The following is an 18,580-nucleotide window of genomic DNA, read 5'->3' on the forward strand; positions in this document are numbered from 1 at the left end:
CCCCTTCCCAACCAAGTGCTTTATGTCATTGACCAAGAAAGGTAAGTGAACAGTCTTTAAACTGTGCAATGACAGAAATCTTTTATTTACATAATTATTGACATCCAAGGAAATCTCAATCTACTCTGAGGCTGATTATAAATTTCATAATTTCTGCTCTACATATTTTTCTTGTCTCTTTAAACATCAAGTCCAAACATGATCAGCGAGGACTCATGCATGACCTTCCTTGCCAACATAATGCTATTTTATATCCCCTTCATTACTCCAGTCAAAAAGCTGAGTTTAGTTTTAATGTCACACTAGACATTATTGGATGGTCCCTATGATTAAGAACTCACCTTAGGGACTAGTTCTCTTATTCACCAGATTCTCCAAAGAGCACAGGCTTCTCTCCCACAGGAACAGAGTAGTTGGCTACATTTGGGGCTATCATATGAGAGTGTTTTCCAAAAGATGTCATGTGGGATGGGTCCCAGAGTAGGCATGAGTTGTTCAAGACTGGGTTTGGGATTACAAATGCACAAAGAATAAACCAGGACTTCAAGGTCTGAGATCGCAGAAAGAGAAAACCAAACAATGCCTGGGCACTGGAACATTATTGTTCCATGTCAACTTCCTAACATCACTAAGGAGGATTAAATCTGCAGAAAGATAAAAAATGGACAGTTGGGTGGTAAAATGCAGAAAGCACACAAAGAAGTGACAGCATTGGCCTCTGAAGAACATATCCTAGAAGAGTTGTTCTTAACTTTGTTTTTATATCCTCAATGGTATGATACACTGTTTTTGAGACCCTGACAGAGTAGAGATTCAAAATAAGAAATTCTCTTCCTTCCTTAACTAGTTTTTCTGGTCTAAAAAGTACAATCACTAAATGAGGTAAAAGTCTTTCATTAACTCTCATAACTGCACCAGGCTCCATACCAGAATTTTAGAACAAAAATATTCAGGTGAGTTGTTGAAGCGAAAATCATTGTCCAACTTCAGTTCTCAATTTGGCCCACATCTCTAATTATGAAACTGGAATCCAGCACTAGTAGCATTAGTCCATTCTGAGTGCTGCTCCAGAGGCACAGAGTAAATGCTGCTGACAAAACTTCTAAGTGTTCTAATGAGTAGAGCTTGAGAAGCGCATAATTCCTTAACTGAGTATGATGCATGTATAGGGTTAAAGGTGGAGGGCATGCTTAATCTGGTAATCACTTACAGAAATGTGGGTAATTTCTCTGGAGAGAACAAGCCCAATTACTCATAATGCACCACACTAGGCAGTACTCAAGAGACGAGGCACCATTGCACTACCAATTTAGGTCTGGCACACATCCACATTCTCTTGACAATCCCCACCCCCACCCCCGCCTTTTCTCTCCCCCCACCAAAACTAATGCGGTAATAATGGTTGATGGCACCATCTGAGAGGTAGCATAATGGAAGGTATAACCTGGGCTTTTAAGTCATTTCTAGGTTAGAATTCTAGAACTACTACATAGCTGAGAACACTCATTTCATCAACATCCAGCTTTGATTCTTTCTGCAAGTTGGAGGTAGTCTGTGGTGAATTTAGAAACAAGAAATACAGAGCAGCCTTTCCACCTTCTGATCATATTCCTCCCAGTTATTTAGTATCTGGCCCACCCATAGCCTTGCCAGATGCCTAGGTGTTAAGCCCTTTGTTTCCCAGGGTTTATTCATGTCCATATCTGATAACGTAACTGGGTTCATTTGAGATTTCATACATGAAGCATGAGGTCAAACCATGTTTCTTCAGCTATTTTCAACCCTGTATTCTTCTTTTTTAAAAGCAGCCTCATAGGGGCACCTGGGTGGCTCAGTCGCTAAGCGTCTGCCTTCGGCTCAGGTCATGATCCCAGGGTCCTGGGATTGAGCCCCACATCGGGCTCCTTACTCGGCGAGGAGCCTGCTTCTCCCTCTCCCACTCCCCCTGCTTGTGTTCCCTCTCTTGTGTTCTGTCAAATAAATAAAATGAAATCTTAAAAAAAAAAAAAAGCAGCCTCATAGAAATAAGGCCTCAAAAATTGGCTAAAAACTCGTTACTGTATCTTTCCATTGAAATCTTTGGTAAAAAGCAAAAGATTTATGTACTTTGAAGAGAAATCAGTTATCAACCTTGTATTCTTACCAAGGATCTGTGTTGAATTTTTTCAAAGCTCGAGAATGGGAAATTTTTCAATTGACTTAGGCTAAAGATCTGGTAACTCAATAAATGGATAAACATAGATGAGGAAAACCAATAAACTAGACACACAGGGATCCAAAGACTCCCCAATTCCTACCCTATGACTGTATAACCATTCTCTTCAGATACTCATATTTTATTTTTGTATCATCTCTCTGAATGTTGGTATGTTTTAACAACCTCTTTCACTTTCTGCACTGGATAGTAGTGGTAATAAGAAAAAGCGGGAGAATGAAGGAGTAGTAATGTCTATAGCCACAGTCAAATCCTATTGTGGAAACCTTTATTGTCCATGTTAGTGGGTCCTCAATATGTCAAAAGTTCAGTCCTACTGTCTAGCACTTAAGGAAGAAAGGTCTAATGTCACTGTATGGGGATTGAAGTAGGTGCCAAAGGAAAAGCAGTTCCCACCACCTCCAAGGAGCAGGAGCTGCTGCTCTTCAGGAAGGAGGATACTGGTATGATTGTGTAACATTAATGGCCATGGCACACATGTTGTGTCAATCTGATACTCAGAGCTCAATCCTGTAGTCAAATCAATTACAGTCACTCCAGGAACTGAGGAAGAATGAATCCAGACCCCTCCAACAAGCAGAAGCTTCCCATTGAGCACATGAGCTGTGTGTGAGTACCTTGGAGTAATGGGAGGCTGGATGACTATTGATTCCCAGAGGAATCCACAAGACATTGGCTTTAGAAAGAGTACAGAGCTCAATGGCTCCTCAGAAGCACCCAGCCCTCCAGCAATAAGGGCTCCCCCTTGCCAGCTGCAGGCACTGTGTGAATGCCGACCTTCAGGTACTTCCCCCTCCACTGGGATACTGTCCCAAGCCATTGTCCCCACATGTAGGAAATGCCAGTCACTTAGTACAGGTTCTACTACACTTCGACCCCCATACACAAACAAGTATTTCTGATTCTCATAGGACACTTCTGTTGTTGAATGCCGCCAACATGACAACATGGAATCTTCTGGGCCGGCCTTTGTTATTGTAATATTTAGGTCCTCAGTGCTATTATCCTTACTCTTAGAGACACGAAGTTGGAGAATCCCCAAGGCTGGAGTTACTGGGGACAGTCTCCCTCCCAGAACCAAAACCTCAGTATCTGAAAGTCTTGTCATGGTGTGATAAAGGCGTCCATCCCACTGGGTTCCAGTCCCACAACTGCATATTTGGTTGCCTTTCCATTCAAAGTCACAATATCTTGAGAGCAAGTGAAACTTGCTCACTCGGCAATGCCGTCCCTCTTGCTCTCCAAATCCTCCTGCACTAAGAATAACGCTTGGGCTCAAAAGGACAGAGGCATGCCCATATCTCTTAAGGTTTGGGCCCTTGCTGTCACTAGTGACTACACTGGCAGGGAAGACGCCTGACGGAGAAGCAGGATCTATTCGAGGAAACGCTTCTGAGGGTGGAAACACCAGAGTCTGGGAGAGAGTGTCTCCTCTAGAAGCGGCCAGAATGAAATAGTGGGCGCACTTCAAATGCCACTCCTCAAACTCATCAAAAGGTTCAAGATTCTCCATGCGCTGGCATTCTTCTGAGGGGAGAAAGCAGCGATAGAATTCATTCATGTCCACAGCACAACAGGCAGTCCAGCCAGCCTGAAGGAAGCGGTGCTGCTGAGCCTCCACGTCGGGAAAGCAGTCTAGGCCATGCAGGGGAGAATTGAGCTGCCGAAAATGCTGCTGCATGACCTGGCCAAAGGCGTCATGCGGCCTCATCTGCTCGTAGATCACGAAAAGGGCATCAGGAAAACGCTGGGCTGCCCAGGCGATGAGGGCCGCGGCATCACTCGGCTCAAGGTAGGTCAGCACGGCTTCAGCTAGGAGCAGAGTGGGTGCGGCCGCATTAAGGCCGGCGGCGGCCAGGGCCTGGTCCAATCGCTGGAGCTGCCGCAGGTCCAGGCCTAGGAGGCGGTAGTCCACACTCTCAAAGCACAGCGCTGACGCGGGGTCCCTACTCTGGAAAAGCCCGGTTAATGCGCACAGTTCCGGCGTATCTTGAATCCTCTCCGCTTTGCGTCGGGCGACGTCCAGAAAATCTACTTCCCAGACTGTAGCACCGGCCAGGCAGCCCGCAGTTTTCAGGCGAAAATACAGCGAATCTGAGCCCGCTCCCAGCGACACGATCTGGGCGCGAGGAGCGCCGGGGGCCGCGCACGTCCGTTCCAGGAAGGCGCGCACGCAATGCCCCACGGCGCGTGCGCGGACGTAGTAGCCGCGGTGGATGAGCGGCGCGCGGCGCGCGGTCCCCGGAACGAGCAACGGGGCAAAGGGGTCGTGCACGTACCCGTGTGCGGCCAGGGAACTCTTGCTGAGGGCGCTGCTGTCGTTGGTGCTCTGTACTGCCGCCGCCCGACGCTCGCGGCTCCGCGGGCCCATGGCCGAGATGAGGGAGAGGAGCGGCGGTCGGTCACGGGGGTGAGCTCTCTTTCGTAATGCAGTACCCACCTCGGGGATTTCTGTACGGAAGAAGCACCCCTCTTCCGTGACTCCTCTTCCGCGTGTGTGAGCATCACTTCCGCAAAGAGGGCACTTCACCAATCAGAATTGAGGAGGGTGTAGCTTGTGCTAAAGTTCGACTGTGACTGACTTTGGATTTTCTGGAACTGCGTTTTCGCGGAAGACCCCGTACAGCTTATTGTGGGCAGGTGGACTGTGTCAGGCAAGCTCCGGTTGTCGCTCTTCGACAAGCCATTCCGTCTGAAGGGAAAATTTAGCTAAGTCCTCATAGTTGACTCAGCTGTTAACAGAAATCTTTAAGGGGTGAGTGTGTGGGGACTGACAACCAGACCTCCTTGGACTGCAGGGTCAGCATTGAGTAATCCGGTGGGGCAAAGTAGGGTTAGAACCACTGACGTTGGTTTGTGGGCAAGGAGAAGAAGGGGTCGTTCCTCAGATGCTAACTACTAGTACTTACTCATTTATTTAATGCTTTCATAGTTTAAAAAGAGATTCCATTTAAATCTGAAAACAAGTCATTGAGGCCAGGTGCAAAATGAAACTTACAGAGGTTGTGATTCACCCAGTAAATGTTTCCCCACAGATATATACTATCAGTTCCCTTGTATTCCTGGCTCTGTGCAAAGCTGACAGTAAGTAAAACACTCAGCCTCTGTTTCTCGGTTATAAAATGACATTCCCCTCCACTTCGAAAAGTCTGTGATTCTAGGGTAGTGTTGAATATATCCACGGAAGAGGGAAATCACAGAAGAGAGGTGATTATTCCCTCTGATATGGTCTGAGTCTTGTCGGGGGTTTAAAATAACCATTAAGTTTCTGAGTTGGGTGTTTGGAAGTCATCACCCGTAGGAAACTGCTTCCAGAGATATTTAGGAGATTTATAATTTATTGATTGGAATTTGGTGACTAATTGCAAGGGCTGAGGTGGAGAAGGAAATCAGGATGACTAAGTATGGTTACTTTGAAGCAGTCTAGCAGAATGATTAAGAGCAGGAGTTCAGGAGTCCAGCCCCTTTGGATTTGGACACTGGAATTCAGAGGTTTGAGTCGGAATAAAGGTTTGATAACTGAAAAGTGTCTTTAGATTTGGTGTTGAAGAGCTCTTAATGACTTCAGGGAGAGCAATTTCTGTGGAGCAGTAAGGGCAGAATTCATGTTTCAGTGAATGGGAGAAAGTAAATGGAGGCAGCCAGTCTAAATTATGCCTTCAAGGAGCTTAGTTTAGAATGAAAGGAGAGACAGGGCAGTAAAGAAGAATATGGGATACAAGAAAGGTTTTTGTTTGTTTGCTTTTAGGTGGAAGCAAATAATGTACATGCATATTGGTTCCCTGAGGGAAATTAGCCAACAGAGAGAGAGGTTGAAAGAACAGAAAATTGAGATGATTAACTGGTGGAGTAAAGACTTGAAATAGCTAGGAGGGAATGGGATCTAGGGCACAAATTAGTGTTGAGGACAGAAGAATGAATCCTTTTTCTCTGACTTATGAGAGAACAAAGTATACAGATAAAGGAAAGTTTAGATGTGAGGGCAGAGAGAAATAAAATTCTTGCCTGATGGCTTCTGTTATCTCTGTAACACTGGCTGGCAGCTGGATTGTCAGTTCCGTGTGAGGTGATTGGGTCTAATGGAGTGCTTGAGGTGTTTGGAATTGCCTCTGATGGGAATGGGAGGACTCCCCTGAGGTTTCTGGGCCTGGGATCTTCATGTCTAAAATGAGAGGAGTAAGTGCTGCTTTCTGAGATGTCTCAGAGTTGACTGAGGGCCAAGGAAGAAGAAAAACAAAAAGAATTGTAGGACTTTTAAAAATATATATATAGTGCTGTAGAAGTGAATTTTAATGACAAGTAAAATTTAGGTGATATGTTAGAAATACTACTTTTTTTTGGTAAAGAACAGATTAAGAAAACTGATTCAGGAAGGAAGAGAATGGAGCAAAATTTGTGATTTGGGTACCATAGGATTGTTTTCTGACTATTATTTTTTAATCTGTTTATTCTTATGTAAAATGAGGATAATATCTCATGGGTTGTTGTGAGGATTAAATAGAATAACCATCCAAGAAACTTAGCACACAGTGCCTGGATCATGATAAGTGCTTAATAAAAAAGAGTAACACATGTCTTTATTATTCTGAGTTCCCTTTTCTTTTTGGGGCATGAAAAAAATTCTCTGTGAGACAGGAGACTTGGTTCTGGCCCTGCTCTAACTTGACGAAATATAGTACAAATGTAGAAAGATCTTATCTCAATGTGTTGCCTTTCCGCTCCTCACTCCCACCATAGCTTCTTCCCACCCACACCAAACTTAGCCCAGGAAGGTAGAATTTGGCAGGGCATGGTATTGTTGATGGTAGTATCTTAGGCATGGATCAGTGAAACAACAGTTTTTTAAATGTGTAAAAATAGTGCTTTTTGGTGGATCTCAAATTTCCAGAGGTTAATATTGTAGCCAGTGGGTCAGTAAATTTACTCAGAACTAGTTAAAGGTCAGTCTGGAGGGTGGTTTGAATGTAGCACAAAATAAGATCAGGACCCTAGAGTGGGATTGAAAATATATTTAAAAAGCTAGCCACTTGTCAGATTTATTATCAGCCTGCTATGAAAAATGTCCTTTTAGGCTGTCATTCTATTGTCTAAACATAAAAGTTCTTCCTCTCACAATTCATAATAATAAAATTGTTTTGCAGTTTTTTTTTAAGATTTTATTTAATTATTTGAGAGAGAGAGAGCACAAGCAGGGGTGGCAGGGAGAGGGAGAGGGAGAAGCAGACTCCCCACTGAGCAGGGAGGCCAACGCAGGGCTCTATCCCAGGACCCTGGGATCATGACCTGAGCTTAAGGCCGACACTTAACTGACTGAGCCACTCGGGCACCCCTGTTTTGCAAGTTTTTAAAATTATTTAATTATTTTAAAAATAATTAAACAATTTATTATTTATATTAAAATTATTAAGTAAATTATATAAATTTATTGATTATTTAACATTTTAATTTATAAACTTATTTCAGAAAGTGATCAAGTATTACATGCTTGTTGTAAAAACTTCAGATTGCAGAAAACTACGTAAGGTAAGTAAAAGTAAAATTCTCTCCCCTGACCTTTGCCACTTCCAACCCATAATTATAAATAAATAAAATATGCTTTGTTCATAAATGCTGTCTTTCTAAGCAATATATTTTGTTACTTTTTGGAAGTAACACTATATCGTAGAAGTCTTTCCTGGGCTTCTGGCTGGCTCAGTTGGTTAAGCGACTGCCTTCGGCTCAGGTCATGATCCTGGAGTCCTGGGACCGAGTCCCGCATCGGGCTCCCTGCTCAGCAGGGAGTCTGCTTCTCCCTCTGACCCTCTTCCCTCTCATGCTCTCTATCTCTCTCATTCTCTCTCTCTCGAATAAATAAATAAAATCTTTAAAAAAAAAAAGTCTTTCCCTATAGTCATAGATATTCAGTTGGATTGAGATATAATTAATTTAGCCAGTAGCCTACTGGTGGACATTTAGGTTGTTTCCAATTTTTTGCTATTATATGTTATAAGAAATGTATTTGTGCGTATCCTATAAGATATAGGATAAATTCTTAGAATTATTTGGTCAGAAAATAAATGGTGTTTTGTATTGTGTGTGTGTGTGTGTGTGTGTGTGTTAGATATTGCCAAATTGCTTTCCAAAAAGACCATCCCAAGTTCTGTTTCCACCAGAACTTTTACTCATACCTTCACTATTGGATATTATTCGAGATCCACAATTTTTTCTCGATAATTTTATGTCTTCCACATGAACTTTAAAACTCAATTTCTAAGAAATAACTTTGGGAATATTTTGATTAACATTTACTTTAAAAGTCAATTTATGGCAAATTGATTTTACCTATGGGAGATAAGGTATGTTTTTCCATCTTAATGCTGTCTTCTCTATATTTTGGTAGGAGTGTAAGCATATTAGTTAAACAGCCTATCTTTTTCATTTGTTACTATTTATGAAGCACTTACTATAGCATTCTATTGAAATGCCACTTTTATTTCATACTGTGTTTGCCTTTCTGTGGATTTCTGTGGCTCTGTGGTCCTGTACAAACTTGTTTTCTTAAAGATTTTATTTATTTATTGAGAGAGATGAAAGTTCACACAAATGCACAAGCAGGGGAGAGGGGCAGAGGGGGAAGGGGAGAGAGAATCTCCAGCAGACTCCATGCTGAGCCCACAGCCCTATGCAGGGCTTGATGCCACAACCCTGACATCATGACCAGAGCTGAAACCAAGAGTTGCACTCTTAACCGACTGAGCCACTCAGGCACCCCCAAACTGTTTTCTTTTTTGCCCATTTTAATATCATGAAAACTTATTTACCCCCTCTCTATCAATTTATTGATTTGTAATTGGCAAAAGTATTTATTTTGCAAAGTTATTGCTAGAATTAAAGATAATAGTAAAAGCACTTGCTACTTATCGGGTCTGCTCTGAATGAAAACTGCTCTTCTTGGGCGCCTGGGTGGCTCAGTTGGTTAAACGACTGCCTTCGGCTTGGGTCATGATCCTGGAGTCGTGGGATCGAGTCCTGCATTGGGCTCCCTGCTCAGCAGGGAGTCTGCTTCTCCCTCTGACCTCCCCCCCTCTTATGCTCTCTCTCTCTCTCTCTCTCTCTCTCTCTCATTCTCTCTCTCAAATAAATAAATAAAATCTTAAAAAAAAATTGCCCTTCTTATCAACATCATCATCATTAATATGTGAGAACCCAGAGGCTCAGGGTGGCTATTCTGAAAAATCACTAAATTTCATTTGGAATTTTATCTTATTTATAAGCCACCTTCAGAGGTGAAGGGAAGTTAGGATTTATTTATCACCTACAATGTGCTAGGCACTGTCCTAGGTGTTAGGGAGGTAGAATTAGCCATAGTCCTTGTTCTTCTGAAGTGTATGGTCTGGTGAGGAAGAAAGACAAGTAAATCACTGATTGAGATGGGGCGCCTGGGTGGCACAGTTGGTTAAGCATCAGACTCTTGAACTCAGCTCAGGTCTTGATCTTAGAGTCTTGATTTAAGCCCTGTGTTGAGCTCTATGCTGAGCATGGAAGTTACATAAAAAACAACAAGGAAAAAAAACCAATCTGTGATTGAGAAACAGTGTGACAAAGTGCTAATTTAAAGGTAGTCACTAAATTATATGGGAGCATAGCAGAGGGGAATTTAAATTACTTTATTCATCCTCAGGGCTACTCTGCATTTGTATCCCATTTTTACAAATAAGGAAACTGAAACCATTAGATTAGTAACTAGGCCATACAACTACTAAATGACAGAACTGGTATAACGATTAATGTGGGTCCATCTGACTCACTGCCTCCACCCTTCCTTTACATTTTTTAAACAGCTCAAAAATGTCAACTTCTACCCAAAATTGGCTTTATAAACTTCTACTTTTAGAAGTAGTTTTATAGGGGCGCCTAGGTGGCTCAGTTGGTTAAGCATCTGCCTTCAGCTTGGGTCATGATTCCAGGGTCCTGGGATCGAACCCCGCGTTAAGCCCCGCATGGGGCTTATGCTCAGCGGGAAGCCTGCTTCTCCCTCTCCCTCTGCCCTTCCCCTGGCCCCTGTTTGTGTGCACGCTCTCTCTCAAATAAATAAAATCTAAAAAAAAAATAAAAGTTTTATAGAAAGGTCTAATAGGTAAGGAATACACTTTACTAAATTTCAGATTTCCATTCACTTCTTACCAGTTTGAGGCCTTTTCTTATTTCTAGTTTAGATTGTTAATTTGCTTAAATAGCGTTGAAGGGGCTTTTGTTTTTTGAGGAATAAAGTGGCAGAATTCTGTTTCTTTGTTTTTATGTCAACCGCTGAAAATGTTCACATTTGTTTAAATAGGGGAAGCTGAGCCCAGAGCTACATATACAGGTTATCTTATCAAAATGTATGGACATAAAGCAATCTGAAGGAAATTCAAGACCACAGAATTTACTGACTGAAGCACATTGTACTGTTCATAACAAGAATAAGAGTATTTGGAGAAAGACCTTTTTATTCTGCGAAATCATGATGGAAGCAGAAGAACACCAGCAGCCACGGAAGGCAGCCTTTTACTCAGAATTACCTAAAGTGGTGAGAATTCAATCACAGAATTCTGGAGTGGTGGCTAATTATAAGGATGCCTGTGTTTGTTTGTTTGTTTGTTTGTTTGTTTTTTCCACAAAGTAAATTTTATAGGTAGAATTTGTAAATTTTATAAACTTTAAAAGTTATATAGCTACATCTAGTAGGCAGTTTGCCTAGTGCAGATTACAAATGTCAGGTACCTGGCAGGATGCTGTGAATCTAGCGGATACTTGAGAAGTTTCTACTGATTGTATTCTCTTGTTTTAGGAACTTCATGCCCACCTGAATGGATCCATTAGTTCTAATACCATGAAGAAATTGATAGCCAAGAAACCAGGTCTTAAAATCCACGATCAGATGACTCTGATTGACAAGGGAAAGAAAACTTTAGAAGAGTGAGTTTGGGGAGGTTGTGGACATACTTCTTTTTATCTCTATTACTGTTTCGAGATTGTAAATAGTCTGTAAGAATCCAGATTTTAGTAGTTAAAGGAATTGGGTAGCCATCTGGTATAGAGAGTATAACTTGACATATAGCATCTTTTTCCAGCTGTTTAGACCACTGACAGTATTTTTAGTGACTTATGTTGATTGTAAAGTTACACTGTATTAGAATATTCTTTAGACGTGAAAATGTAGGCTTATTGATTTTTCTCCCTGTTTGCTGCTGTCAACAGGGGGTAGGGGATGTGGTAAAGGGAAACTAGTATTTCCCACTTAAGAGTAACATTCTATTTTCAGTCATTTGATTATCCTTCCAGATCAGTGTAATTTTTGAAAAACCTATTCTGTAGTTCTTTGTAATACATAATTAGTATTAGCCTAAAATATATTCATTCAATTTAGTGAGTTTGTCTCGAGTGACAAGTTTTTGATGACTAGAGGATGTTAAAACTTTTCCTGTTGCAGATGTTTCCAGATGTTTCAAATTATTCATCAACTTACTACTAGCCCTGAAGATATTCTAATGGTGAGAAATGAAAAATTTTTAGAGTGGTTTAAAAATTATTAAGTAATTTATGCCCTTTTGGTATTGAACATGAATTTTTGCTTTCATCAAGAGTCAAATGAAAAATACTTTCTGCTTTTTTATGGCAACTCTTTTCAAAACCAATGTAAGACATTTGCCAAGAGCTAATATCAAAGACTACATTCATTGTAAAAGATCTGAGAAGAGAAGCAAGATCAACATACTCTGTTACATAGAGGATAAAATCTTGTCCTCTTTTCCATATATAACATATTATATGAAATATTTCACCATGGATGAGCATTTCTTTGATAAGGCTTTATCTGTATTGCTTGAGAGACTTTTAACTGCCTGGGTGGACAGTACAGAGAATGAAGTTCAAGAAGTACTTAGAGATTGAATGACTAATCCCTAGTCCTTCCCTCTGGGAATGAAGAACTAGAGGACACCACTGTGTTCTCCTATCTGTAGCTCTGTGATGCTAGACTCCAATATGGAAGACTGGCTTCTGTATCATTGTCTGACTAGGTGGCATTTTATTTTTTTTATTTGTATTTTTTTAAAGAATTTATTTATTTGAGAGAGAGAGAATGGGAGATAGCACGAGAGGGGAGAGGGTCAGAGGGAGAAGCCGACTCCCCGCTGAGCAGGGAGCCCGATGCGGGACTCGATCCCAGGACTCCAGGATCATGACCTGAGCCGAAGGCAGTCGCTCAACCAACTGAGCCACCCAGGTGCCCCTAGGTGGCATTTTAAAATGTACTCTTTGTAAATGGAGAAAAACAGAATCCTTATCAGTGTTCTTAACGATTAGAAAAAAAATACAGAGTAAGAGGTATAACCTGTGTTTCTGGAAAAATAACTTCTGACTGGTCAAGAAAGAATTTTCCTTCTTGGCTGAAACTGATCCTCATGAAAATTAATCACCTTTTGGTGGAGAGTTAACTTTAAAAGTCTAGTTCAACAAAAGTTGCCCAAGTGCCCACAATGTTCTAGCACACTGCTAAAGACAGGGAGATAAGATAGATGGACATGGTCTCTGCCCCCTGAGGAATTTTTATTAGGTTAGAGAGAGAGACCCATAAGCAGATAAATCCAACATATGGAGGTTCCTCAAAAAGTTGGAAATAGAGCTACTGTACGACCCAGCAATTGCAGTACTGGGTATTTATCCCAAAGATACAAATGTAGGGATCCGAAGAGGTACATGCACCCCGATGTTTATAGCAGCAATGTCCACGATAGCCAAATTATGGAAAGAGCCAAGATGTCCATCAACAGATGAATGGATAAAGAAGATGTGGTGTGTGTGTGTATACACACACACACACACACACACACACACACACACACACACACACAATGGAATATTATGCAGCCATCAAAAGGAATGAGATCTTGCCATTTGCAATAACTTGGCTGGAACTGGAGGGTATTATGCTAAGCAAAATAAGTCAATCAGAGAAAGACATGTATCATATGATCTCACTGATATGAGGAATTCTTAATCTCAGGAAACTGAGGGTTGCTGGGGTGGTCGGGGGTGGGAAGGATGGGGTGGCTGGGTGATAGACACTGGGAGAGTATGTGCTATGGTGAGCGCTGTGAATTGTGTAAGACTGTGGAATCATAGACCTGTACCTCTGAAACAAAAAATACATTATATGTTAAAAAAAAAAAAAGATAGTAGGAAGGGAAAAATGAAGGGGGGAAATTGGAGGGTGAGAAGAACCATGAGAGACTATGGACTCTGAGAAACAAACTGAGGGTTTTAGAGGGGAGGAGGGTGAGGGATGGGTCAGCCTGGTGATGGGTATTAAAGAGGGCACGTATTGAATGGAGCACTGGGTGTTATACACAAACAATGAATCATGGAACACTACATCAAAAAAAAATAAATAGGAAAAAAAAATCCAACATAATGAGGTAAGCTGTGTGTTAAGAGATACGTACAGGGACTTATAGGAACCTAAAGGAGGCTTGTCTAATTAGCTGCTCAACAGATACCATTGAATGCTGCTAGGAATGTCTCACTTTCTGTTGTTGATGGTCACCAAGCAAAACTGATGAAATCTTGGATTCTGACAGCTTATCTAGGGCTACAATAATGCCATGCTCATTATTTTATTCCTTTCAAAGTTGGTAAAAAGCTTTATTAAAGTGAAGTAAGGGGGCGCCTGGGTGGCTCAGTCAGTTAAGCGTCTGCCATTGGCTCAGGTCATGATCCCAGGGTCATGAGATGGAGCCCTGCCTTAGGCTCAGTGGGGGAGTCCACTTGGGGATTCACTTCCTCTGCCCCTCCCCCAACTCTTGCTTGCACGCACTCTCATATAAATAAATCTTTAAAAAATATAAAATAAAATGAGGTGAGAAATTAAGATTTTGTGATTTGACTTAGTGGTACTAGAATGAGCAACTTTAAGTGGTTCGGAAGGATGACACTGAGAGTAAAGTTAGTAATATTTACATATAATAAATGAACCCTGTGTGGGAGTAAGCCAAGAAATTCTTTGTTCATAAATGTGGGACCAAGAGTTTATGGATCACTTAACAATCTGGTCAAGATGATCTGGATGTAATCTCAAAGAGAAAGGATTGGAATGTGCTTGAAATAATATTAACTATTACATGTGCCAGACACTACATTCAAGACTACTATCTGAGGTGGGTATCTTTATTGTTCCCTTTTTGCAGATGAAAAAAACCCCTGAGGCTTAAATTGATGATATGTAACTTGTTCAAGGTCACTCACAGAGAGAGTAAGTGGCAGAATTGACTATCTTTGTCTGGTTCCAGAGCCCATGTTCTTTCTCCTTCGGGAGATGCAGTCTTACCGTCCTTTGAGTAAGCAGAAGCTTAACTAATTGTGATGTACTCTGTCTGAAGAAGGAACTCGAGTAAGAGTTGTCCTCAGTACCAGTTGCTGCATGGAGCAGAAAGGGCTGAATCTGGCAGACACAGATGTGGACCCCAAGGAAGTATTATTGGACATGGGTAGGGATGATTCCACAGGCCTCACCATGGCTTGATAAATCATCCCATTGCTCTCATTCCAGACTTGCCAACAGCCTTCTGTTGTTCTATTTGGTTTCACTGGCAGCTCAAGAAACCAAGAAAGAGGGTGCCTTGGATAATAGCTATGATCTTCTCAGTCACGGAGGACTACCAGTTCATACCCTAACTTCACCCTCCTTGTCAATGCTACATAACAGATAGGCTTCTGCATTGGCCACATGTGAACTGGGGTAGAGGGAGTTGGCTTCCATTGTCTGCTCTGGAGCCAATGACAAGATGCAGTTCTGCAGCCTGCACAGTTGAGGCCCACACTCTGGTGGTAGCATGGGCAGCAAAATGGAGTTTTGGGGGCACCAGTGCCATGGGGTCCAGTGCCTATGGTGATGGTACAGAAGCTGCAGGGTCATGCTCAGTGGTGTAGGAAGCAGTGGTGTCTTGCTTGGTCCAAGAGTGTCACATGATTTTGAATGCTTTTGTGTTGTCCTGAGCTGTGTCATCTCTGAGGCTGATTCTCCAGACCTCTTGGTGAATCTGAGCTTAGTATATTTATATTCTAATATTATAATAAATTCCTTTTGGGCTTTAGTTAAGCAAGCGTGGCATAGGCGCGCGCGCACACACACACACGCGCGCACACACACACACACACACACACACACAGATGAAGCCCAGACCTTGGATTACAGTGAATCCACTAAAGTAGTGCCGCCTTGTTAGGCACTGTCTACACAATCAGCCAACCCTTGTTCCTTTGCCAGGACACTGCACTTGCCTGCTCATGTGCATATAGTCAAAACAGGTTAAGATTAGGAAACCAACTACGAAGACTGGCTAGGGCTGGTTGTCACAGCATTTCCAACCTGGTCCTTTTTTCTTCTAGATTTAGTATTTTTTTAGGATTGCAGAGAAGGAAAATAATGCCTTCATCCTTTTGATATCATTTACCCTGGTCATTTAGTCATTTTTGGGTTGTTGAAATTTGTGCTAAATTGGATACCATTTTACTCATATTTATCACCCATTTTCTTTGTCAAAGAGAGATTTTTCTTAGTACTCCTGGAGAAAATTTCACCCTGCCTGAAGAAACTTTTGCAAAATACAACTTATTCATAAATAACTTGAATAAGAACCATAAGCCATGACTTTGAATGGTACATCAGTAATACCTAATTGTTTTAGCCACTTATTTCCATATGTACCTTCCTAGTACTACACACTCATAAGTAGTTTTAGTTTTGCCTCATTTCTCTGTTTTACCAGCTACTGTTACGAACACTAGGAAATGGAGAAATGGCTAAAAGGAGAGAAGAGAAACAAAAAGTGTATGTGATGTGCAGATTTGGATTTAATGTGAGAATGAGGGTTGTGATGGGAACTCTTGGAAGTGTTACAGTCTTATCACAGTCTCCAGCAGGGGTATGACAAAGCAGGTCATCTTAACCACATGAGACACTTGGAACATTTTTTGCAAATCAAATTTAATTTGTGAAATAAAGCTGTAGCATTTGGCATTTTCATTGGGACCCTTACACTAACATTATCAATATTGTGTCCATTGCCTTAACTATCAGGTCACAAAAGATGTCATTAAAGAATTTGCAGATGATGGTGTCAAGTACCTGGAACTAAGGAGCACACCTAGAAGAGAAAATGCTACAGGTAGAGTTTAATTACTTCTCAGCAAATATACTTTTTTCCTCTGTGCTTTGATGATTCATGTGTTTATAAGTTGAGAATATGAAGCACTTACTTAACACTTGTAGAGTCAACAGTCCAAATCTTCTGATGTACATTAATGATGTACATTATTTTTTTTTAAAGATTTTATTTATTCATTTGACAGAGACATAGCGAGAGAGGGAACACAAGCAGGGGGAGTGGGAGGGGGAGAAGCAGGCCTCCCACAGAGCAGGGAGCCCATTGCGGGGCTCGATCCCAGGACCGTGGGATCATGACCTGAGTTGAAGGCAGACACTTAATGACTGAGCCACGCAGGCACCCCAATGATGTACATTATTAATGAGTGAGTTGTTAAGTTAAAAAATCAGGTCAGGGGTTATCTGTTTAAGGGAAATTAAAACGCCTACAAAAATTTTGCTTGTTCTTGTTTTTTTCTCTGTGGAAAGAATGCATGCTCCTTATAGTTACATTGTCTTAAACAGAGGCTACTTCTTGCTCCTTGCATTGAGGGCACTTGTGAGACAGTGCCACTGAGTAGATGCTGAATCATGTCTTATGACAATCACAGAAATGAAGGTTTTTCAGTCCCTTCTCAGAGACTGATAGTGTCTTAAGCCAGGAGCAAGGGGTGAGGTGGTAAAACCTCTCTGGATGGAGATGAGTAGATCTGGATGTGGTCTGGAAAAATTTCCTGGAACCCTCTTTTCATAGGGGCAGCGTGGAGAGATGTTATGCAGTGTCCTTGGGTCCCTCTTTGTCCCTTGTCTGTGACCTGAAAAAGGTCTGCCAGTTCATCTTGCACCCTGACATGTGCAGTCCAGTCATTCAGGGGATAAACTTTTTAAAACTACATAAAGTAAGTGTTGAAATGGGACAAGCAGAAGATTCTTATCTCACATTTTTAAATTGTAGGATCAGTTCTAGTTTATGCTGGTGAGGATAGTGAAAGGGAAGGAGAGAAGAAACCTGCCACTTACTAGAACTAGTTTGCTCTTTGAATGGAGATTCCAAGAGGGATGCTAACCTGATATGCAACAACAGGGGAATGGTTAAATAAGGGTTAATGGAATATGAGGCAACTATTTAAAATATTTGCGAAGATACTATAAAGACTCGGGGATAACACTCAGAATACAGGACTGTATCAAGCAACTGAACAGGATACATATATACGTAGTAGCATCTCATCTGTTCAAAAAAATATGTATACTTAGAAAAACAAAGTGGTTATCTCTGAGTGGTGGGTTTATAGGTTACTCATTTTTTTCTTTATAATTTTCTGTGTTATTTGAGATTTTCTGCCAAAAGAAAGCATTTTATGATTGGGCATGATAGTATTTTAGAGGGTGTTATTCTGGAGAGTGCTCTCAGAGCCCCCAGAAGATGACTTGTACACCCAAAATTGGAAGAACTGCTCTAGTGCCCTGGACAGGAAACAATGGGCCTGGCCAGGATTGAAGAGGCAGGAACCCAAGAGGGGATTTTTTTTTCTGGACCAGCAGGAAAACATTCTGCTAATAGAGAAAAATGGTTTGTTTTTGTTTCTGTTTTTTTTTTTAAGGATAGGCCTTAGAAAAGGGCTGTTCTTGTTTTGTTAGAACAGGCATTTTAGATTTTTATAGCAATTTGTGAGAATAATTTTTTTTTTTTTTAACTAGGCTCCCCACTGAACACAGGGCTTGAAATCATGACCCTAAGATCAAGAGTTGCATGCTCTACCAGCTGAGCCAGCCAGGCGCCCTGTGAGAGTAGTTTTATGTCTGTTGGATCTAAGAATACTTTTTATTTTTTTTTTAAAGATTTTATTTATTTATTTGAGAGAGAGAGAATGAGAGATAGAGAGCACGAGAGGGAAGAGGGTCAGAGGGAGAAGCAGACTCCCTGCTGAGCAGGGAGCCCGATGTGGGACTCGATCCCGGGACTCCAGGATCATGACCTGAGCCGAAGGCAGTCGCTTAACCAACTGAGCCACCCAGGCGCCCCTAAGAATACTTTTTAAATGGGCTTATATTTTTTATGTCTTTTTTTCTATTTCTGCTTTCTCGTACTTCATTTTTAAAAATTTACTAAAGTACAGTTAGCATTTATGAAAATGTACCCATAGGGCTATGTTTTAACTCATCTTTAATCATGCCCTTGTCACAGCATAAAGTAAAAA

At 41.4% G+C, this 18,580-nt stretch overlaps 2 protein-coding genes and 1 non-coding gene across 11 annotated transcripts in view; 1 reads left to right on the top strand and 2 right to left on the bottom strand.

The window, feature by feature from the left end:
* Positions 1-2,013: 2,013 nt before the first annotated feature.
* On the bottom strand, positions 2,014-2,125 carry LOC113910589. Its single transcript, XR_003516102.1, has one exon. It is a non-coding gene; the product is annotated as a U5 spliceosomal RNA (small nuclear RNA).
* A 403-nt stretch (positions 2,126-2,528) lies between these two features.
* LCMT2 (leucine carboxyl methyltransferase 2) lies at positions 2,529-3,896 on the bottom strand. The gene has a single exon (XM_027570311.1). It carries the CDS (start codon positions 3,894-3,896, stop codon positions 2,529-2,531), a length of 1,368 nt encoding a protein of 455 aa, XP_027426112.1.
* Positions 3,897-4,247: 351 nt separating this feature from the next.
* The window catches only part of ADAL (adenosine deaminase like), a 37,830-nt gene continuing 23,497 nt past the window's right edge, over positions 4,248-18,580 (top strand). For 6 of the 9 annotated variants that reach the window (XM_027571769.2, XM_027571768.2, XM_027571771.2 and 3 more), the window contains exons 1-6: positions 4,248-4,625; positions 7,679-7,738; positions 10,530-10,763; positions 11,025-11,152; positions 11,667-11,727; positions 16,314-16,401. In XM_027571769.2, the coding sequence (XP_027427570.1) occupies positions 4,392-4,625; positions 7,679-7,738; positions 10,530-10,763; positions 11,025-11,152; positions 11,667-11,727; positions 16,314-16,401 (805 nt within the window). In that variant the 5' untranslated portion in view covers positions 4,248-4,391. Of the gene's footprint in view, positions 4,626-4,676; positions 4,971-7,678; positions 7,739-10,529; positions 10,764-11,024; positions 11,153-11,666; positions 11,728-16,313; positions 16,402-18,580 lie in introns of those variants that run through there. The other 3 variants (XM_027571775.1, XM_027571772.2, XM_027571776.1) reach the window with 3 other exon arrangements.

The sequence above is a fragment of the Zalophus californianus genome, chromosome 6, assembly GCF_009762305.2.
Source record: "Zalophus californianus isolate mZalCal1 chromosome 6, mZalCal1.pri.v2, whole genome shotgun sequence".
In the NCBI taxonomy this organism is placed as follows: Eukaryota; Metazoa; Chordata; class Mammalia; order Carnivora; family Otariidae; genus Zalophus; species Zalophus californianus.